Here is a 22,934-nt window from a genome sequence, read left to right on the forward strand (position 1 = left end):
TCTGTCTCTAAGTTAATTTTAAAAATAAAATAATTTGTCAATTTTTTTTTTTTAACAAAACAGAATGTTCATGATGTTGAAGACCTAACTTAAGTACCTTTCCCAGATGTAATTTTGAGCAGAAAAATGTATTAGCCTTTTCCAAAGGAAATAAAGAAAAAAATTGAAAAAAATTCCAATGTATTTTTCATGGACTGCCCCCCCGCCCCCCCCCACAACTATTCAAAATTCAATACTAAGTCTTTTTAAATAGCATCAGAACAGCAAAACGTTTTTAACTGCAAGACAGTTCTTTGTGAATGAATATTCATTACAGCAGTTCACAATTTAAAAGAAGCTGAAAACCTGGTCATTGCATTAATGACTGGCTTCACTCTCTCAGAGAGCTTGGGACTCATTTTATTTGACTTCAAAGATCAGAAAGTTAGGGGTTTAGACTAGACAATTGGCTTAGATTTTCTCCATTGTCAATGACGATAGATGGGCAGTCTCAAAGATAAATTCATTCATCTCTGTTGAACACTGGAGTCATCAAGAAATGGCTTAGTTAATGTGCTTAAAGTTGAAGACAAACTCCACACTCGGTGCCAGATTCCCTCCTTGAAACCCACTATGAGCAACCGACAAAGAAGCAAGAACCACCTATTTCTTACCATCAGAATCCAATTACTAGATAAGCAGCTTTTGGAATTACTGCTATCATTGCCCTACCTTATTTTAAAAGAAAAAAAGGCCTAACTTCTTAAAATATGTTTCAAGGTAACCAAGATGACGTACCTGTCATTTTCCAGGATTATCTACCAACTGGATTCCAAAGCACTTTTACTTCTTAAAATGATAGTTCAACATCACCATGTGCAGTACTTCCAACAACTTAAGCAAGAGCCACCATTTTCACTTGACTGCATGCCCTTGTCTTTGCTTATAGAATGCATTTAACCAACAGGAGATGTCACCCCCTTGAAATGATACTGCTTCATTTGTACGTGCACATTCTTTCCTAGCCAGTTTGTTTGTAAAGTTCCCTCTGTGTTACTCTGATAAAACACTTCAGAGGAAACATGGACAGGGAAGTAAGCAATTAACAGTGCATCAGATTTACCAAATTTAGTATTCTGACTTGGATACCTCCCACTAATCCCACCATATGAATGCAGTGGTTGTAGTCCATCGTTGCTGGTAACAGCTAAACCCTGTAACCACGAAGCAACTTGGTGGTAAGTTTACTTGCACTTGGATTTCTTGAACAGCTTCATTAACTGCTTGAATCTTTCCGAAACCTAATGGAGGACAAAAAAAAGACACATCATTGAGGCCCCAGATTTCCATACCTACCAACACAGACTGATCTGACAGCATAAAGTTTTTTTAAAAAGACCACTATTTTGGTTTTTTATTTGCTTCCAATAAATTTTAGAAGTAGAATTTTAGGAACACTATTAACATGTTAATTGGATGTAGGAAGTCTTCCTATACCTTTGACATCTGAAATAGCCTCCAGTTAATCACAGAGAGCTAGAGCCAACTACTGGTTTAACACAGGTTTACTTACAACCAGGAGGAAAAAAATGAAGTCTTCAAGTCAATTAGACTTGAATTTTGCCAGGTATAACTGTGAGGAAGATTCAAATGTAAGCACAAAAGCTTATTTTGTACTCCACAAAGAGCACACTGGTCATGGTTTAGCCCCAGCCAGCAACTAAGCACCACGCAACCGCTCGCTCACTCCCCCTACCCCGATGGGATAGGGGAGAGAATCGGAGGAGTAAGAGTGAGAAACACTCCTGGGTTGAGATAAGAACAGTTTAATAATTGAAATAAAGTAAAATAGTAATGATAATAGTAACAGTATAATAATGATAATAATAATAGTGATATACAAAGCAAGTGATGCACAATGCAATTGCTCACCACCCACCGACCGATACCCAGACAGTTCCCGAGCAGCGATCGCTGCTCCCCGGCCAACCCCCCCCCCAGTTTATATACTGAGCATGACGTCATATGGTATGGAATAGCCCTTTGGTCAGTTTGGATCAACTATTTTGGCTGTGCCCCCTCCCAGTTTCTCGTGCACCTGGCAGAGCATGGGAAGCTGAAAAGTCCTTGACTAGCATAAGCAGTACTCAGCAACAACTAAAAACATGAGCGTGTTATCAACGTTCTTCTACTAAATCCCAAACACAGCACTGTGCCTGCTACTAGGAAGAAAATTAACTCTATCCCAGCCGAAACCAGGACAACACTTTATTGCTTATTTTCTAGCCTCTTGTGTAACTGTTGCTTCAGGTATTTATGGCTTACCATAGAATAATCTGCCTACTAGGGATTTTACAAAACTGGTCTGTAGATGGGAGTCAAACATGTTTTTGTTGAACATGGCTACAGCTTACATAGTTACCTCATTGAATTGTAAGTTAGTACTTGTTATCACTATATGCATATTGCTATAGCGTATCTATCATCCACCAAATAGCTCACTGCGAAGAGCAGCATAAATGCACAGATAACACTGTTTTATCCAACCATCCACCCCAACAGCTTCTAAACCCCGCAAAGACTCTGTAACCATACAACACAACATCCTAAAAACCAAATCCTGAGCACGCATGATTTCCTAACTTACTCAAATGGATGCTTCTCCCCAGTTTCGATTTGCAGGATGGAGATTAAGATAGCAATTCAAGACAAGTACAAAGTTATATGCAAACCTCTGGAAATGTTCTACATCAATTTGACATCCATATCTTTTGAAGTTTCTCAATTAAAAAGTGAAAGAAAAAAGGAAACATTTTCATGAAAAACGTCCCTTCTGCAAAATCCTGGTATTTTTTTCCAGCTCTAATTTTAATCCTTTTCTAATTTATTAAATGTGTGCAAAGGCTTTGAGCCTCTCCAAATTACCCGTCTTTAGCTAAGTGCTGATCCAACAATAGAAACAATCCTGTTGTCCCTGGCTTATGCTTGGACGCAGCAGTTTCAAGGTATGATTCAAACAGGTACTGAAGATCCCTGGACCGTAATATCCCTATAATGTATATTTTTAAAAAGTAACAACTGGGATAATCTAAGGTTCTTTTTTCAAGAACTCCCCAACAAAAGACATGAGGAAAAAACAACTCCAAGTTAGCAGAAAATCTCCAAAGGTTTTTGTTCAGCTGCAATCATAAATGTAGCAACATAGTTATTATCAAGTGTAAGAATGATATCACCTACCTGATTTGGGCTTTTGTTCAGCTTAGTGGCTAAGGAAACAAAGGTTTTGCTTGATGGTCCTTTTCTCTGGCATTCCAGTAAAATTTCTCGGTCATCATTTCTATAGCAAAAATGCATTTTAAAAATATTAATACATATATATGTGTACAAGCACACAAAAAAAATACGTACAGGCATATATAAAATTCTGAGTATTTCCAAACTACGGAACATGAGTTCAAACAGCAGCAATGAACTTACGGAGGTTCCTCCCCTCCACCAGCACAGAGTAACAGAATCAGTACAAACAAGTGGTAGTGGAGATTATGCTACCTTATTAGGAAGGGCAGGATTATCACAATAGCGTTAGCCCAAAACCAGAGTCATCAAAAAGAGTTTTAAGCTCCTAAAGCAGACATTTAAACTTGAATTGAAAAGAACTCATAAATTCAACAGGGGCTGGCAGTTCTAGGTGGACTTGCCTCAGTTTGCATGGCTAGGCAGTGGCTTTCACCTCAGGCCCACTGATGTTCAAGGATTAAACAGAGAGGTGTCTGACTTCTGTAAGCAGCCTAACATAACAAACACACTCAGAGCACATCTACTGTTCACATGGGCATAAAGGACCAGGAGTCTATTCTTAAGTGTATCACCGATTTGCTGTTTGTGTCATTAATAAATTTAGGTATATGTAAAATGCATATAGAGACAGTCATTATGTAGTAGCCACTACGTATTTTTGGTTGAAACATGCCATATTCCAATAAATTATGTTTAACTTCCTCCATTTCAAAGAAAAATGTAACGACTAGTTATTTCAATAAACTTCTTTTTTTAGGTATAGTTCAAAGAGGTACAAAGACTGCGACACAAAAAACCTAATTGTATTCATAAGGAAAACTAATAATCTCTTCCTATCTCACTGGCTTGCGTGTTAAAAATCGTATTAGCTTTCACAGACTTTTTTCCATGAAGAAGCTGATTTTCTTTTAAAATGCTACCTAGAAACTTACTTTATATCTGAACAGATAAGAAAAGTCTGTCCTGAAAATTTTAGGAGCCCCTTTATAAAGTGTTGATTGTATCAAGTTGTAGCGAGAACAGCATCACCTGCTAACTATAGTTTCTTAAGGGTAAGAATACACCACAAGAACTTTGCACGTATCTTTGTCACATACAGTCACCTCATTTGTCACTCAAATCCTACTAACTGGAATATATGGGCTGAATGGTTGACTAGTACATTTCTGGAGATTGAGCAGTGTAGACCCCAAAACAGAGAACTGTTTGCTCTCATGCCTTCTCTCAGCAGGGGAAATCTTTAGCTGCTCTCCTTTATCCAGCCACCAATGCTTCCAGGCCTTGTAGAAACATCAAAGACTTCTATCCCCTACCAAGCCTGGCTGGAAATTTTGGACTGGAAAGGAAATGGCAGGGAAAACATAAATTATAGACAGTGCAATATAGTAGGTCTTGTCACCTTAGCATATAAGCTTTAAAAACAAAAGCAGAAGGTACTCTTGTTTTGGGAGATGTGGGTAAGTGATGGAATTAGTTATGACTATAGAAGCCACCTTCTTTAGGGCAAATCTGATTTAAACTACCTAAGAAATGACTAAAAATTGTTCTCATCCAAAGGCTGCTGCTGCTAACAGGATTACATGAAATCAGTTCATCACTTAAATTTGTTTTACCCTGGACAACTGTTATTAAAAAAAAAAAAAAAAAAAAGACTTTGGCACCTTTCAGTGGTACTCTAAGAGAAGACATCTGTCTCGTAAAGTCATCCTGCATAGATAGGAGGGTCCCACTCCACTCTTTACAGAAGGATGTAGAGCCAGCAAATAACTTCAGCCATCAACTAAATATCCTTTTCTTCCCACATTTCAGTGTATCATGTAGTTAAACCTCCCCCCCCCCCCCCCCCCCCCAAACTAAAACAATCAAACAGATCAAATCAGAAATTACCTTGTCCAGGAAACTACTACTTCTCCCTTCTTTTTAATGATGTTTTTGGCATACAGACTAGGTGATGATGCAGACGAAGCCAAAGGAGAAGAGTCTTTGTTCTGTGGCAACTCATTCTTCTTACCAGAACATCGTTTGAGTGCTGAATTTACCTCTTCAGGTTTCACATCACTTGCATCGCCCCCTTCACCCGCTGATTCAGTTTCTTTTCGTTGTCTTTTTGAGTTAGAATTCTCTCTGACAGCGGCCTCCTTTTTCCTTTTTTTACTAGTTTTATCATCTATACTTATCTGACATCCTACAGCAGTGTTCGAAGTGGATTTTGTTTCAAGATTACATTCACGCGCTGCAGTCTCATTGGAAAGCTCTTCCGTCAAGTCTATAAATGCATCAGAGCACTCTTCCAGTTCTTCCTTTTTATCACTGTTTTCCGAGTTAGCTGTAGAAGTTTCACAAGTCCTCTTATCTGCAGTGGATTCCACTGCAAGACATGAAGTTTCACTAACAATATCATCTGTTAAGTCTATGTATGACTCTACACTGCATCCAGCAGGAAAAGAAGCTTGAGATCTAACACCCATTTCATTTACTTTTTCAGATACTTTCAATTTGTGTGTCTGAGATTGCTCAGAGCCTTCATCTGGGCTTTCAATGTCATGGCTCTGTGTGTGTGAAGATTTTCTACAGGGTCCAAGCAACACAGTAGTTTCTTCCTTTCCAATACTATTATGTGACTCCTTTAGAGGCTGAGGTAAGGCAGGATTTTGTCCTTGCTCAGTGCTAACATGAGGCAACTGATCCGTCTTAACCAGCTCTGGTTTGACAGTTTCCTGCACAGTGGCTGCTGGGGCACTCTGACTATCCCTTTCTTTTTCCCCACTTCTCATTTCTTCTTTTTCATTCTTGGTTGAGGATGCCCGTGCTTCCTTCACTGAAGCCATTTGATCAGCTGCTGGTGAGGTAGATGGCACTGCACGCCTAATCTTTACAATAAAATGATCATTGGATTTCTCCATGATTACTGCTTGCATTGGTAGGCTGGGGCGACACTGAAAACCAGGAGCAACAGGACGACTTGTCCATGATGAAGAACAACTTGATTTACTGCTTGAGTTATCAGATTCTAAAGCCAAATGAATGTCTTGTTCAGTGGCATCCTCCTCTTCAAGAAGTGCATCTTCACTGTAATGTGCACTGAGAACACCCTCGGGAGTTGAGCTAGAATTATTCTCAGGTTTTAGGAAGCTGAGGTGAGCATCTGATTTCAAAGGTGATGGAATAGTTAAGGAAACAGCCAAATCTTCAAGGAGGATAGAAGAAACAAATGGCTTATTCTTTTGTAAACTGCATTCATCTTCTTTGCATGAAGCGGCATTTGTAGGAACCTCAAACATACAGCTTTCATCTAGTACGTCTGGGTCAACAGACATCTGAAGCCTAGATGTTAAAGAAGGAGCTCTTACAGGTGAAACAATAGGCCAGTTAATATCCCCTACTGGTCGAGATTCCATGCAAGCCTCCTTTGGAGCAATCTCTTGCACCAGTCCAGCCGTATTACCTCTGCATTTATGACTGTCTAAAAACTGTTTTTCCGGTGTCCTGAATTCCCACTCATGTCTGTCGATATTGCCACCATTTTTTTCCAAGAGATCCGAACCTTGCAATAAACTTTTGAAAATTTCACCCATTTGAGCATCACTTACAAGATTAAACGTAAGACTGGACGCTTGTTGTTCTGTGAGAAGCTCATAACTAAGATCAGACTTGTTAGCATCTCTGGATAGCTGGAATCCTTCCTTTTCGTATTTTACACCCTTCAATGGAGTGAGAGTGCCTTGCAAATTATTGTCTTTGGAGAGGTGCAGTTTGGTTTGGGAATTCCTCGTGTTATCAATGGAGTTAAGACATTTTGTAAAGGCAATTTTTGGTGCATCTGTTTTATTTTTCTCATGGTAACACTTAGGTCGTTGATAATCCACAATTTGCTTCGAAAGGATATATTCTTCAGGCTTTTGAGATCTGGCTTTCAGGGACTTTTTTCTAGATCTTTGCATATCATTTTTATGACTGATTTTGTGTTTTTGCTTTCCTGCTCTTTCAAACTTCCTTTCCTCACTCTCATTTCCCACATTTACTACATCACAGAGTTTTATTATAATTCTCCTTATCTTTTCAAATAAGTAATCAAGCTGTTCATCTACAAATTTCCATAACTGTTTTTTCATATCTGATACCTGTTGCTCAAAAAGACGGTCCACTATTGCATTCTTTTTAACTTGCTTAAGTTTGGACTCTATAATATCACAGATATTCAATTTTAATGTCTCACCTAATGTAGACATCTTAGAAAAGCTCAAGTTTTTTATTAACGATGTAAAATTTATGATACCAGATTCTATAATTCTGTGAAAGTGCTGAACTGGAAAGTGTACCTTGAACTTCATATAATTTTTCCTCATCTGCTTTCGTATAGCTCTTAGCATCTGCATGATTTCTTGTACATTTGAAGGTTCAACAATAACATGAACTATTTTCTCAAGACAAGCAATGCTCACAGTTTTATTTTTCTTCATATCCTTTGAAGATCTGAAAGTCTGATTTTTATGCCTCTCTCTATTCTTCTTTGTACTTACTTTCACAGAAACAAATTTTCCATTATCTTCATTGCAACGCACAGTTTTGCTCTTTTGATTCTGCGGACTGCTGGTCAAATTTCGTGTGTCAGGAGAAACTTTTGGTCTTGACTTTTTTGTCTTTTCAGAGCATCTTTCTGGTTTAGATTTTTCTTCATCTTCATCACTACTTACGATTTCTCCTTCTTCTATTTCATCTGAAGAGATACTCAGCTGGGACTCCATCTCTAAGTGTTCATCAGACATGCTAACTGGCTTTTGATTTTCTTTGTTTACCTCCTTTGACAAATTCTTTGAGGGACAGACGACAACTGTACTTTCAGGAACTAAATCTATAAAAAGAAAACAGTTTGCTAATCACCATAAAAAATGCAATCATAAACAGACATTTGCAGAAAAACCTGGAAGATTCTCTTGTGTAAAGCGACAGTTCAGAACAGTTTGTTTGAAACGGCCAAGGACAACTCAGGAAGTTTCAGCTATAAAAAGTTGGGGCAGTTTGCTTCAGCAGCTGCTAATTTAATGGGATTTTTCTGAGCTTCAAAGGGCAAATAAGACCTCAACATTTCACCAAAAACATGGTGATGTATCTCATGAATATATCCATTGAAAACAGAAAAATCCAACAGTTTGGGTCAGTTTTGAATTTCTTTCCATTCACTTTAACAAGTTTTCTGAACACTGCACAAACTGAATTTTAACTTTAACATCATTATGGACTAACATTTACATACAATAGTTGGGGGTTTTTTAGCAGTTTCACAATGAAAACAAAATGAGCAGTACAAATGACCGATTAATGTTTGCATTCAACTATCTTTTCCAGGGCTGATAAAAAGGTTCTACTTAAATCATCAAGTCTTTCAATAAACTAACTTACTAAACAAAAAGAGGACTAGGCACTGTACAGATGATTATATCCTATTTCAGTTTTTGACGCATTTAAAATTACCAGCAATGTAATTAAGCACCACAGCATAAAAAGGTTTTTTTCCTCAGAAATTTTGGAGAAAGCCTTCAGTTCAGGTTCCTGAATGGTAAGTATATGGACTGAGATATGCGAGAGGAAAGGCTAAAGTTCTGCCAAATGTAGTATGCCTTACTTTGTCTCACAAATAAGTTTATTAAATGTTTTATATTTTTGAGATATCATTAAATATAGATTCAATCATTCTTTAAAATTCAAACCAAATGCTATTTTGTTAAGAAAAATAAGCAATTACAATCAGCTACAAAGCAGTATGTTACAAAAGATGAAAAAGCAAGCCCATTTCCATTGTACAAAAATTCCACTGAAGTGTGTATGTATTGATTAATGAGATTTGCAGTTAATTTTAGGCTTGCTGAGCACCCTAGTTAATAAAACACTCTCATGTTCACTCGCACACGGATTAGACTGCTTAATGACATCTAACAAACATTTAATGTCATAAAAGAACATATCTAAATTGCTCTCCATAGAAAATGAACTTGTGATTAACACTTTAAAGCAACATTTGAAAATGTGTACTCTTTACAGATTCTACAGGAGCACAAACCTACCCCACCACTGCCTCCATCTCAGTTTTTCAAGGATCAATATCTTCTCAAACTAATCACTTCAATATTTTGACAAACCAAAGTATAAAATGAAAGTGGTCAAATTATAGTATTAGCATATGTACCCCTGTCCTGCAGAACAGCACAAAGGCAAGTACTGAATTTCAAAGCCAAGAGAAACCATAGCCTCCTGTCAATTTAACAGATGCAGAACATTTGACACGCGTATCATTAGTCAGATCACAAAGACAACTAGGCATCACTTCAGAGCTGAAAATCACTGCTTTATAATTTAGTAGCAAGTTCTGGACAGGATGGATTCCTCTAATGAGTAACTCAGGGAAACACTACAAAATCAGAAAAATACTTTTATTTGATGTTCATCTACTCTGATCCCAAAGCTCTTGTGTTCCCCCAGATATTTCAAAGAACATAAACTGCTGTAGGAATGAAATATAATCTGCTGAAAGAATTCACACTTAAGAGAGTAGCTGTCTCAAGCAGAAGAGACAGAATTCCAGAGTACACCACACTAAGATTTGCAAAAAGACAGAAGGATTATGCTCCAAAACATAAGAACAGGGATTTAAATGTCACCCTACCATTCCTCTTCTAGCAGAAAAAATAAATTTCAAAAAACACTTTTTGTTAGTTGCAGCATGACATGACAGGAAGAGTCACATTCACACAAGTAAAAGATTTAAACTTTGGGTCACCTATTTTCTCTTCCTGTGAGTGCTGTCACCATGTTTTATCTCCTTGACATCTTATTTAGGAGTTGGACCTTCTTCATTAATGAAAAATCCTAATGTTGTTGTATTTGTTCTACTTTTTTCCCCCACCGACTGACTCACAATTATTTTTTTTATATATATATATATATATATATATACAAAAATAAAAATTCACACTGAAATTAATTCAGAGGGAGAACACAGCTTTCTCTTAGCTGACATTCCTAGAAACTGTCTCGGGTACTCTCTCCAGCTTTCTCACAAATAAATACTTGAAAGAATATGATCCTGAATAACTTTTGCCTCTACAATTTAAGAGAACCACCTAATGAGATCTACTCAGAACTAACCACAATTAAGAAACCTATATGTATTTTTTTTAGAAGTTTTTACATAACTCTTATTTCAACCACTTATCTGTCAGCAATGACAAACTCCAATTTTTATAGCACTAATGTTCAATTGGCTACAATCTTGACTGCACTGTTAAACAGTTCCCCTATAAATAAAAATGACCGCTATGACTCACATAGCTAAAGAAGAAACAATTTGTGCTTTTGAGAAAGCAGTTAAAGGCATTTCTGCTTTCCATGAATGGATCTTCTAAGCCTTTATGTAGAAAAGAAATTTGAATACACAAATACCTTTGCTGTAACTCTTCACAAGACTTTTGCAGGGACTTTCCATCTTAAGTGCTTTAGCCAAAGGGCGCATTGGACTGTTCAGTGGGCTGATTGCCTTTGGAATATACCTCAAGTGATTGAGATCAATGCTCAGTATTGAGCTGTCATCATCAACAGGAACTGGGTTAGTTTCTCTCTCTTTAGTTCTAGGATACATCTCACCACTAAGAGAAGATGCTGCAGTACTGATTTCAGTTAGGTCTGGCTCCAGATCACAAGCATTCTGGTCAACTAATGGTTCATCCTTATCAGTTAACATAGTTCTGCCAGGTGACTGAGATGTACTCGTATTAATTTCACAGATACCCTTTTCCTCAACGGGACACTCAACATTTTCTGCAGCCAAGTGATCATCGTCTTTCACTACTTCCGTGAAAGAGTCTGGTTTTGTTTCACTAATATCATCTGTGACATCACAGGACTCCGGGTCACGAGAACTTTTGGCTTCTGAGTCATCTAAGACAAGGTTTTGAGAGTCACATTGGTCTGTTGCTATGTCAGCAGCTAGACATATTTTATCTTCCTCTTTCTTCTCTGCTGCTGACTCTGGAAGGGCTCCCATACTTTCACCAGCAGGTTCAGATTGTGCCATTTCTGCTGCTGGTACATTACCGTCCTGCATCACACCCACCGTCACAGGCAAGTTTTCACACTCTGCCACACTCTCCGCCACCTCCAGGGGCAAAGGTTCAGGGTGATTCAGATCCGTCACTGACGCTGCTGGTGCTGAGGTTTCCGATTCAACCAGATCACAAGCCTCTGCTAGAGCTGACAAGGTTTCAGCCTGCCTCTCATCAGGAACCAGTACCTCTGCTGCTCCTGGCAAGGCTTGGGGCTGTACCTGACCCACTTCTGCTTCTGGTAAGGTGTCCGAGCTCGGTTCACCGGTTGCCACTGCTGGCAATGCCTCAGATTGTGCTGGATCTGCTGCTGCTACTTTCAAGGCTTCATTTTCAGAATTGACAGAAACAGGCAGTGCTGGTTCCACATCGCTTGGAGCTGCACTGTCCAGAACTTGTAGTGTTGAATTAGCTTGCTCTGCGGGACCAGATTTAACAGGGTGGGCAGAGTCTAACATTTCTGCCTGCAGCGTGAGCTCTGTAATTCCCTCATCAGCGGCCTTTTGGGAAGGTGTTTTAAGTCCATCTGTTGGAGAAAGACATTGTTTCTTAGCAGGAGAAAGAGTTAAATTTAGCTTTTCCATAAAGCTAAGTTTTAAGTCTTTGCTTTTTGTCCCAGTGTGATCATCTTTAGTTTTGGAGATTTTATGGTCTTTTAAGCTTTCTTCTAGCTTATAGGACTTGTTTCTCTCACTTTTTGTAACATCTGTACCTTTCTTGGATTCTTTTCCAGATTGGTGAGAAATCTCTTTTGCAACTTTTCTTTCATTTCTAAAATGTCTATTTTCATCCTGATTCTCTCTTTCTCTTTTCCTTTTTTCTTCAGTTCTGTGTCTTTCTGATTTGGAATGTGCTGTTTCCCATTCATATCTACTACTATTTTCCTTCAAGCGTGCGTATTTATGCTCTCTGCTGTTGGAACTAGAAGGTGAAGTCCTTCCTTCTCGAGAGGTATGATCATTTGTTCCCCTGTCCCTCTTGCAGTCAATGTCTCTTCCTTTTCTAGACTCTTCCACGCGACATTTACGTGATTCATGAAGACTCTTTGAATGTTCATTCTTTGAGTGTGGACTGCTCCCTCTACCAGACCTCCTTGGTTGCTCTTGTAGCTTTTCACTTAGTTTATTTTTTTGGCCAGCGTTTTTTTCATCTTTATCATGTGTTTTAATGTCTTTTTTTAATAAATTTTGTGATCTCTCATCAGCATACAAATCACCTCTTGTTTGAAATCTGTCTTTACTGGTAGTTTGTTTCTCCCAGGAAGAAACACCCCTTTCTACTCTTCTTTCTACACTTGGACTGCATTTGAGTTTTATGCTCTGACTTTTTTGTTGCAACTCATTTCTACTAGCCTTCTCTGAAAGGGTTTTCAGCTTTTGCTGAGGATCTGAATTCCCCTCTTCACTGTCACCATTGTTACAGTTCCCATTGTTTCCAGTGCTCTGATGTACTTCTCTTTTGTATTTGTTGACATTTCCCCTACTATACTGTTCATTACTTTTAATTTCTTTTCTTTCCTTTCTGTTATCCTTGTTGGAACTATGGTCATAGTTCGATGTATGAGTACCATCGTTGCAAAGCTCTTCGGGAGGGTATCTCAGTAAATATGGAGTGTTTCTTTTGTCGGAGCTAGACTTCCCATTGTCCGTATTATGAGATGAGTAACTGTGGTATGTATCTTTTGAACAGTCATTTTTCATTCTATGCTCCATCTTTATACTGTCACCTAAATCAGAAGGTCTGAATTTGGAATCTTTTGTTTTACACATCTCAGAGCACCTTCCATTAGTTGATCCTGGAAGGTATGTTCTGGTGAAGCTACTTCGATGATTGGGAAATTCTGATAGCCTGTTTACAAAAAGAAAAAAAAGCCATGTTAGTTTTGAAATTTATTTAAACATAACTAAAGCCAAATTGCAGTGAATCCATATCTCTCAAAATTGTTCATAGTTTCTTTCAGCTTCAAGTTGAAAAAATGTGGGATAAAAATAGAAGTGAAATAATTTCCATTAGCACATATAATTTGTATACGTACTTTCCAAATCAAATTCGTCTAAAGAAAAAGCAAGATCTGTGGAAAAATACTGTACTGCGTCTAATTAACAAATACAGTAATTCAAATTAGTATTTCATCGTCCAGCAATAAAGAGAGCCTTCCCCTAGGAAAAAAAAAGTTGTTCTTTAAAGCATTAGTGATTTAAGGTGTCATGGTTTAACCCCGGCCAGCAACTAAGCACCACGCAGCTGCCCACTCACTCCCCCTGCCCTGATGGGACAGGGGAGAGAATCGGAAGAGTGAGAAACACTCCTGGGTTGAGATAGAATAGTTTAATAATTGAAATAAAATAAAGTAAAATAGTAGTAGTAATAATAACAATATAAAAACAACAGTAATAATAGTATACAAAGCAAGTGATGCACAATGCAATTGCCACCACCCGCCGACCGATACCCAGACAGTTCCCAAGCAGTGATCCCCGCCCCCCAGCCAACTTCCCGCAGCTTATATACTGAGCATGACGTCATACGGTATGGAACAGCCCCTTGGTCAGTTTGGATCAACTCTTCTGCCTGTGCCCCCTCCCAGTTTCTTGTGCACCTGGCAGAGCATGGGAAGCTGAAAAGTCCTTGACTAGCAGAAGCAGTACTTAGCAACAACTAAAACATCAGTGTGTTATCAGCATTATTCTCATACTAAATCCAAAACACAGCACTATGCCTGCTACTAGGAAGAAAATTAACTCTATCCCAGCTGAAACCAGGACATGATGAAATAACAATAATAGAAAAAGAGCGATTTAGTAGCTCACTATTTGGTAAACTGGCAACCAAAAGAATAGGTATAATGTGATTGTGCTTACTCTACCCAATAAACAAATAAACTACCATGTTTGGAACTTGTTGCAAGCTACAGAAAACAGGCAGTAAATTACAGTAATCAAGCCTCATCAAGGCCACATGCTACTGCTGCAAAGTCATCACAATAAAAAGAAAAAAAAGTAAATTGAAAAGGGCACATGTAGCCTATATAGCCTGAACTCATTACTGATAGAGCTCAAAGTACCTCACCAAAAAAAAAAAAAACCAACCCAACAAAAAAACCCCCGACAGACACTTTTCTGCCATATTCAACAAAACATTTCATTAAAATGACATGGTTAAAGGCAATGGCAACTTTCTTAAATGCTTTCCAGAATCTCAAAAGAATGATTGTGTCTAACCGATGCAGAAGTAAACAGAAGCCAACAAATGATGGAAGCAAACCACCAAATGTATGGCTCCTTCTTAGGGAGAGAAGGATGAAGGGCTGTTACACACAGACATTTGGTTTTGGCCTGAAATTCTATGTTGATTCAGTGTCCGGTTGTAAGGAATCAGTTCGAGTGTAAAATAATTCTGTATTTATCTCCAATACAAAATGGGGTTGGTTTTGCTTTATAAAACTGAACACTTCCCATGGGCTGATACAGTAAATTTAAATATGTAACCATCAGCTTATACAACTGGCTCTGCTCCAAAAAAGTGACATTGTGATGTGAACTGAACATTGAACTACAACAATGCTGCAGCTGCTGTAATCCAAACCCCTTTCCTATATTTCTGTTTAATTTTGAATTATACTGACAAGTTTTCACTGTGCTTTAGGCTGACTATTAAATCTGCATACATGTGTGATAAATGTAATTGTATCCAAGTGGGGTTTTTGTTTGGTTTAGTTTTTGTTTGGGTGTTTTTGGGGTTGTTTTTTTTTTTGAGATAAGCACTAACAATTTCCCACAAAGGTATTAACTTTTAAGTAGTCTTTACAGATAGGTAGATTCCTTAAGATGAGCTTATTTATTATAGACCATGCAGCAGCCAAGGTCTATAGAGGTCTAAGACCTCAAAGTGCCACTTTCCCCACAATTTTCCGTGATGGATGTCTCCAAAATACCTAGATCAAATACGTTGTTCATAAATTTTCATCACCATCAGAAGGTATTGCAACAGAGTTTGTAAACTCTTTAATGAGGGTGAGTATTCAAAACAAGAAAATATTTTTCAAACAATTTAATTTAAAACCCAGAATACTACACTCAAAGGTGTGGAAAATGACAGCTATTGTGTCAAAGCCAATCAACTGAAAGAGTTGCATGTCTTAAAACCTCTCAACCTCCATCAGATAACATCTGGTCACTTTCAGTATTTAGGAAAAAAAAAAAAAATCACATAGTTAATATGCATATAGCCTCTAGCACAGTAACATCAAATGAACCTTCCTTATGTCATCTTTTGGTGCAAGAAAATACCAAATGGTCAAACAGAAACACAAACAAAGCAATAATATGGCTGATGTCACACAAGTGACAAGCAGGTGACCTTGTGATAAACTAGGGGTCCTGAATCTTGGACCCCTGCTCTGGTTTCAAGCAGTTCAGAAACCTTAAACTCAGCTACTCTCCCATCCATACTTTAATATTTTCAACTCCTTGCAGTAAGATTAGTAGTACACAGAAATTACCAAAAATCCTCTAGGTGCTATCCCCCACCACTGGAGACAGGGCTTTCATATCTGGCCGTGAAAACATTATATAGTCTCTTTATTTATTTTGATTTGTCGTCTGAAAAGTTCCATGGAATTCATGCCTGAGACCATAAAATACGACTCATTCTGAAGCTGAACTGTGTAAAGTAATACCTGCTTTGAAACATGCAAGATAGTTAGATAACCCACCAGGAATGGGTGATTAAACAAAACAAACAAAAATGAATTCAGGCAAATGGTCACCCTTTGGATTCCTCCTAGTTTTCTCAATTAGAAACCAAAGACCTCACCAAGCAAAGAAGATACATACCTATTTCCTCTGATTGTACCAGTACACAATTACTTACTAAGTAATGATTTTCTTCATTAGTTTTACTTAAAATACACACAAACTTTCTTACAAGTATATAAACATGATCAGACAAAAAGCATGTTTTCAGTTCCACTGTCTAGCTGTACCTTTGATGGAGATTACTGATTTCTTCATCCTTACGGTTAATTTCCACTCTTGCTGTTTTGATAAGTGCTGAAATATTCTTTTTGAGAGCTTGGTTTTCATTCTGTAGAATGACATTCTATTTTAAACATATACAAAAAAGAGAGCAAGAGAGAAAAGGTGGAGAGAGGGGGGGGAAAAAAAAAAAAGAGTATTAGCTTGTGTATCCAAACAGCTAATGAAAAACAGTGCAAGACAACCATTAGAAAGAGTCCCATCATATGCAAACTGACAGTAGAACATAACAGAAACTGTTTTTGAGAAGTCAGAATTAAGTCAGAATTATTGAGATCCAACGGAGCTTTTTTTTTTTAAAAAGCATCACTCGCGTTTATGCTCCTGTTTGGGTTCCTGGTAATTATTTAAGATGTTTTAAGCATACAATTTATTAGCACTGAAATGTGCCATAACCAAGTAACCATAGAGCTAAAAAATGATAATCTGCCGTTTTGTTTCCTTCTTTTACTCAATTTCCTGGTCACTGTGTCAAATGAGAGACGTAGCTTTTAAGCACTTTCAGAGAAAGAGGGTAACTATTTCTTTCAAGGTATCAAAACTTTGGGTGCTCTATCATTCTAACATTTCTAAATATGTTGTTCTAGAATCCTATCTGTCAATCCTGAGATAGCCTCTTCTCTTAATAATTGTCCTCAGCAAAGTCTGCTCAGAAAGGCAGACAAGTTTTGCAGAAAAACAATACGTAAGTTCACAGGGCAGAAGCTGCTTACCATTTCAAAGCATAGAACCTTTGGGACTTATCTGTAATACACAGTACAGCATGTTGCAGAGTTCCCCAACATAATCTAGCTATTTAGAAGGGCACAGCATGGGGATACTAGCTCAAGTTGAAGAGCAGTTCAGCCTTATCAAAATGGCACTATGCTGGAAGCAACACAGACATCCTCTTCCAGTTCTAATGACAGCTCAGGTACCTTCGCAACCTTCTCCCTAGTGCATTAAAGACCTATTTTTTAAAAAACAAGAGAACTGGATACCTTTCTGATAACTATTCATTTGACACGCTTATTTTCTAATTGAGGAGATAGAAGATAGCTTTTAAGCAACTAAAGTCTTACCGCATGCAACACTGTGAAACAAGTGAATTTACCTACCGTTTTTGTCAGTAGGCTATCCTAGCAACTATCCTAGGCAGAACAAGCTCTGAGCACCTACAGAGGTGCTTTGCAAACCATCCATGCAATGGCTTAATTCTGGAAAGCGCATGAAATTAACTCTCTCTCAAAGCAGTATCTAGTTTGCTTTACATAAGTCTTGACAATGTTGCCCTTTGAACTACAGTACCTGTGCCTGTATTTCCTTAAATTTCTTCATCAACTCTTTAATTTGCTGCTGACATTTTCCGTATTCTGCCTGCAACTGTTGAAGAGAGAAGAATTCACAGCACAGAAGTGGACTTGATTACACAGGAAAGTTACTCCTCTAGATTTATAGTTAGTTAACACAGTAATGTATATTACAAACATTAATTAATATTACAACATTTTTTGCATTTTACACAAGGAAATTTGAAAGAAAAAACCTCCAAAACACCAGAATGATTTTTGTCACATTAATACACACCTCGTTGTAGGATGCTTCCTTTGCAGTCCCTTCTTCAATTAATATCTCATCAAATAAATTTAAGCTGTTTCCAGCTGGTGTAGAATTTGGAGCAGAATTGTCTGTAGAAAGAAAATCAATTACATAAAGAAAAAGGTATTTTTCTAGCCAGGTCGCATTGTGCCACTGAGGAAAACACATGACCTTATCCGGAGAAATTTGTATCCTGAATTTCAACATCTATGTTATTTTTATTGGAAATACTTGATCCAATTTACATCAACATAAAAGATAACAATGACAATTAAAGTTCAACTGGAAACATTGTGTTAGAAAAACTGAGAGACATACAGGACACCTAACAACAAAGATGGGTGCATTTTATGGCTGTCTAATAAGTTGTTTTAAGTCAAAGGAGAGCTAACATGCAATAAATCTACCTAATTTACAAAGCAAGAAGGGCTACACCTTAGCAGTGATCTGAGGTTCTGATATTCCAGAGCCAACAGACAGCAGAAAGCTAGAATAAATATGTGCATCCTACAACTCATTCAGCTTTTGGCCAGACTTCACCTTGGAAACATTTGCAGCTGAAAAAAAATTATTGAGAAAAAGAACACCTACATGTTCACAAACATGGATCAGTTGATCAGAATCAAATGGAGTTACTGTAGAGTTGGTATGGGGTTGAATACCATGCTTCTTGTGTTGAATAAATGTCCTTTGCTGCTTTATATTCCCTCACAAATTTAAACTCCCTAGCTTTAGTTCCAAAGAAATGAAAGGAAAAAAAAAGAAACAAAAAACAACCCAACACCCAAACACCCCCATTATTTAGATAACAGTACTTTTTCCTGAAATCAACCTGTGTGCTCTGTTCATCAAATACGCATTACTGACAGGACCCGACTTATGACACCTCTGAAATACAGATTAATTTGCGGACAAATAAATGAAGTTAGCTATCAAAGCTGCGCTTCAATCCTTTGGACAATACCATAATGCAAAGACTATTATTAACACAACGTAAAGAGTATTATTAACACAATGCAAGATGACATGCAAAAATCTCACCAATCCTCTTTTCAAATTTAAAAAAAAAAAAGATCCCTCAGAACTAGACTATATCAAATGTTTGCACTGTGTTCAATTATTCCTCCTTGCATCTTTTACATTTACTAAACAATGCATCTCAGTATGTGAAATATAGACTTAGAGAATACTCCTATATGCTCTAACAAATACAAAATGGAAAGCGAGAAAAAGATGTATAGATGCTTTTTTGTCTGTAGGATGTAGTAGAGCCCTCCCATAAAAATTCAATGGCCTTACAGTAGTAAGGTCAGTAGAGAAAAACTTGTTAAAAGGATCTACTGAATATGTTGTATACACAGAAGGAATATTTTGGAACTCTCACTGGGGATTTAGTGATCATTGACTGTTGGTTCTGCTCCTGATGCTGCTTAAAAACCACAGAATAAAGGTGCTTTTTCCAAGCTAAAATGTCCTACATCAAGGCACAGATAGAATAGCTAAGGTTTCTCTGCACCGCCTTATATGGCCAAGTCTCTTAAAATAGGCAGTATCACATGAAAACTATCTTATAATCATTCAGCTAATATATTCAAGAATTCTCTGATGTATTTATACAGACTGTAACATATATGGACAAGAAAACAGAATCATACTGGAACTGCACAGAGAAGTGTGACCCAGATGTCTTTATAGGGAAATTCTTACAAACTCTGGAAGAATCAAATACCCAAACATATTCGGTGCTCCTTCCTTCATTTTCTCTTAAATGTCTTTCCAACCTTAATGATTCTTTTCTGTTTTACTTTCATTAAAAAATAATCCAGCCACCAAGCCAGGAAACATGAAATTAATTATTACTCTACCCTTAACTGGTTTAGTGGTGAACTTGGTAGTCTAAGGTTAATGGTTGGACTGGATGATCTTAAAGGTCTTTTCCAACCTAAACAAATCTATGATTCTATGTCTTGAATTTAAACAAGTAGCTCATTGAAGCATATATTACACCAGCTCAACGTAAACTTAAAGGTAACTGTTGTTTTACTTGAAACCAGCCTAAGCAGCACAGAGACTCTATAATGCTCCAAGCCAAGCAGCAAGATACAATCAACCTACCAGGAACTGTCAAGCTGTTGTCCAAGCCATCGTAAATATCCACTGAACTCTCATCACCTTCCTTGAAGGGGGAAGCTTCAGCTTAAGCAAAAAAAAAAAAAAAGCAAAAAAAAAAAAAAAAAAAAAAGACATGACAAAGTAAACATTTAGTAAACTCCAACTTCCACCTTTCCCATAAAGTAAGTATAGCTGTGATCCTAGACCAGTAGAGAGTAGTGAAAGTAGTAGTACAAACTAGTAAAAGACAGGGGAATTTTACGCAGCAAGTTACTGCTACTGTGGAGAAAAGATATGGCTTACAATGATACTGTGCCACAGCCACTTAATTATGGTTGAAGCTCATCAATATTTGTCCCAACTTCAGTTGTTTCCATTTTGTTTTCTAAGTTATTTTTGGACCTATTTTCGTAAGACTGCTTGTTATCTCACTGCAAAACAGAAAGTAACCTAACACAGCTTACCACCATAGCGGATATCAAACAGTCCCAGTCCATCCTCATCTGTTGCCATGATACAAACTCCCTATGGCTTCCCCATCTATGAGCGAAATATCAGAGGGAAGATAACAGATTAATTGACAATTTCAGAACAGCATCATAAAACAGAAGCATCTTGAAATAAGTCAATTACACCTGAGCTACTTTGCTCTTCGACAAAACCCAATACTAGGATGAGAAAACTTTTACAACAAGATAACAAATGTAGAACTCTGTCAAGAAAAGTAAGAAATAATCTGTACTGTAAATAAGCATTCTGAAGATGATCTTCAGCTGTATCTTTTTTTCATATGTATCAAATAAAGATCCTATAAAGAAATTTTGCTACGAAAGCAAGCACTGCATTCTACGAACAGGTTATCTGAACGTGTATCTTAACCAGTTAAAATAATCCGATTTGCTAATTTGGAGTTCTTCTCTGCTGACCATTTAGGAGCAAGTTTCCCCCATCTGCCACCACCAGCCACACCAATAATGAGCGGCAGCAGGCACGGAACGTTTCGCCTGCCAAGGCACAGAGCAGTGCTGGGCCACAGGACACACAGGACCCGCCACAACAGCTACTGCAGAATGCCTTTACAAGCACGCACGTTTGTGGCACTGTCACACAAGCACCTCTGAGGCGAGAGCAGCAGCCTGCAACAGCGAGGAAAAGAAGAGCAGAGGGGAAAAGCTCGGGTGCCGGGGCAAGCGGAGGCGCTGCCCAGCGCCGAGCAGCAGCCTGCCAGTTCAGAGGCAGCGGCCCTCACCCCCTCCCCAGGCCTCGCCCTCCCTACACGGGCGGGAAGGGGCTCCCGCCCGCCCCAATTCCTGTCACGGCGGATGCGCCCAAGACCTCTCGGGGGTCAGGGCGGGAGAGCCGCCGATCGCGGCCCGGGAGCGGCACCCCAGCTGCCGCCGTACGGGTGGCACCCCGCAACCGCCGGGCGGGCGGGCGGGCTGCGCCCGGGGGGAGGCGCCGGCGGGGCGCGGGGAGAACCGGGCCGGACAAGGCCGGGGCGGGGCGGGGCGGGGCGGGGCGGGCGGCGGGGTCCGCACGGGGCTGGTGGGGGAGGGGAGCGGCACCCGTGCGGGGCGAGGCGGCGCCCAGCCTCCCGCCGGGCCGGCGGAGGAGGGGAGGGGAAGGGAGGGAAAGGGAAGGGACGGGAGGGGAAGGAAGGGAGGGAGGCCCCGCTCAGCGGCCCGCCGCGGCCCTCACCCACCGGTCAGCCGCCGCGCCGCGGCCCGCCGCCCCCGGCCCGCGACAGCCCGCAGGTCACCGCCACCGCCGCTGCCGCCGCCGCTGGTCCCGCAGGCCGGGCGCCGAGGAGGCGGGGCTCCCGGTCGCGGCAGCCAACGGCAGCAGACGCACGGCACGTCCCCGGCCGCGACGTCAGCAAAACCCGCCCCCCGGCCTGAAGCAGTTGGCGCCAAAGCGAAGAGCGCGAGGCAGCCGCGCCCCGCCCCCTCGCCATCGCCCCGCCCCCTTAGCCACGCCCCTCCCCGGGTGCGCGCCCCCGGCCCGGCCCGACCCCGGCCCCAGCCGCCTCCGCTCGGCCCCGAGCGCGGGAAGCCGCGCTGCTCCCGGGGCTCTCGGCGGGGGCGGAGGGGCTCCGGCGCAGAAGTGACCGCGCTGGTCACGCCGCCTGGTGCTGCGTCCGCCGGGCCCGCTCCTTGTAAAGCCCGTGGCGGTTGGAGAGGGGCGGCTGCAGGAGGCTGCCTGGGCTGCGCTGACCGGCACAGCGGCGGGAGCGACGCGCTGGCTCACCTGGTGCGAGTTGGGCGCGGAGGGCCGAGCCCTGCGGCTGCCGTGGGGTGGGCGTGAGGCGGCTCCGACGGCTCTCCCGGGAAGCCCGAGGTTTAAGTCCGGCTCCTGCTCTCAGCGGGCCTGCCGTCAAACCCCTCTGGAAACATCGTTAGTGCCTTAGATCCGCACTCGGGCTTCGTGAGCTGGCTGCGGCCGGCGAGGGGAGTCGGGGAGGGTGACGTGGAAATACCAGCGTAATGCCGGCCTTCTTCCTCCCGAGCCTGAACCACCTGTTTGGGCTAGTCACCGCCCGCGCTCGCCCTCGGCCAGGACTCCCTGACTGAGACCGCGACCCAGATGTGAGAGGCTTGGGGGCAAGCACCGCGGCTTGCGGCCCTTGACCAGGCCCGTCGCGGCGGTGGCAGTTAACTCCGTGGGAAGTGGGGAACAGGGCAGGACGAGGACGCAGCAAAAGCGGCCCTGCCCGCGCTGTGAGAGAGCGGCAGAGGCTGGCACCGCTCCCGAGCGCAGCCATCCCCGGCGGGCGGGGCGGCGGCAGCGGGGAGGGGGTGGAACTACACCTCCCGGCATGCAGCGGGCGCCCCCGGTG

General features: G+C 40.5%; 1 protein-coding gene across 2 annotated transcripts; it reads right to left on the reverse strand.

Annotated features, from left to right (window-relative positions):
• Positions 1-214: 214 nt before the first annotated feature.
• Positions 215-21,051, reverse strand: CASP8AP2 (caspase 8 associated protein 2). 2 transcript variants are annotated; one of them, XM_075706642.1, is made up of 10 exons: positions 21,025-21,051; positions 20,563-20,638; positions 20,102-20,182; positions 17,975-18,075; positions 17,696-17,770; positions 16,357-16,472; positions 10,714-13,220; positions 5,164-8,128; positions 3,217-3,316; positions 215-1,280 (listed from the first exon to the last, which is right to left on the reverse strand). In XM_075706642.1, the coding sequence occupies exons 2-10, from the start codon at positions 20,609-20,611 to the stop codon at positions 1,224-1,226; spliced, it is 6,051 nt and encodes a 2,016-aa protein (XP_075562757.1). In that variant the 5' UTR covers positions 20,612-20,638; positions 21,025-21,051; the 3' UTR covers positions 215-1,223. The 2 variants fall into 2 exon arrangements, with proteins under 2 accessions (XP_075562757.1, XP_075562758.1); XM_075706643.1 differs by lacking the exons at positions 215-1,280; positions 3,217-3,316 and adding an exon at positions 4,578-4,612.
• Positions 21,052-22,934: the final 1,883 nt, after the last annotated feature.

Source organism: Pelecanus crispus, chromosome 3 (assembly GCF_030463565.1).
Source record: "Pelecanus crispus isolate bPelCri1 chromosome 3, bPelCri1.pri, whole genome shotgun sequence".
Taxonomy (NCBI): Eukaryota; Metazoa; Chordata; class Aves; order Pelecaniformes; family Pelecanidae; genus Pelecanus; species Pelecanus crispus.

Bases quoted from the DNA above. Each gene is read 5' to 3' on its own strand.
- CASP8AP2 (XM_075706642.1), bottom strand. From the start codon at position 20,611: ATGGCAACAGATGAGGATGGACTGGGACTGTTTGATATCCGCTATGGT. The intron at 20,183-20,562 runs GTAAGCTGTGTT...TTTTTGCTTAAG, and splicing joins GTTTGATATCCGCTATGGTG to CTGAAGCTTCCCCCTTCAAG. The intron at 3,317-5,163 runs GTAATTTCTGAT...TTTTTGCTATAG, and splicing joins GTAGTAGTTTCCTGGACAAG to AAATGATGACCGAGAAATTT.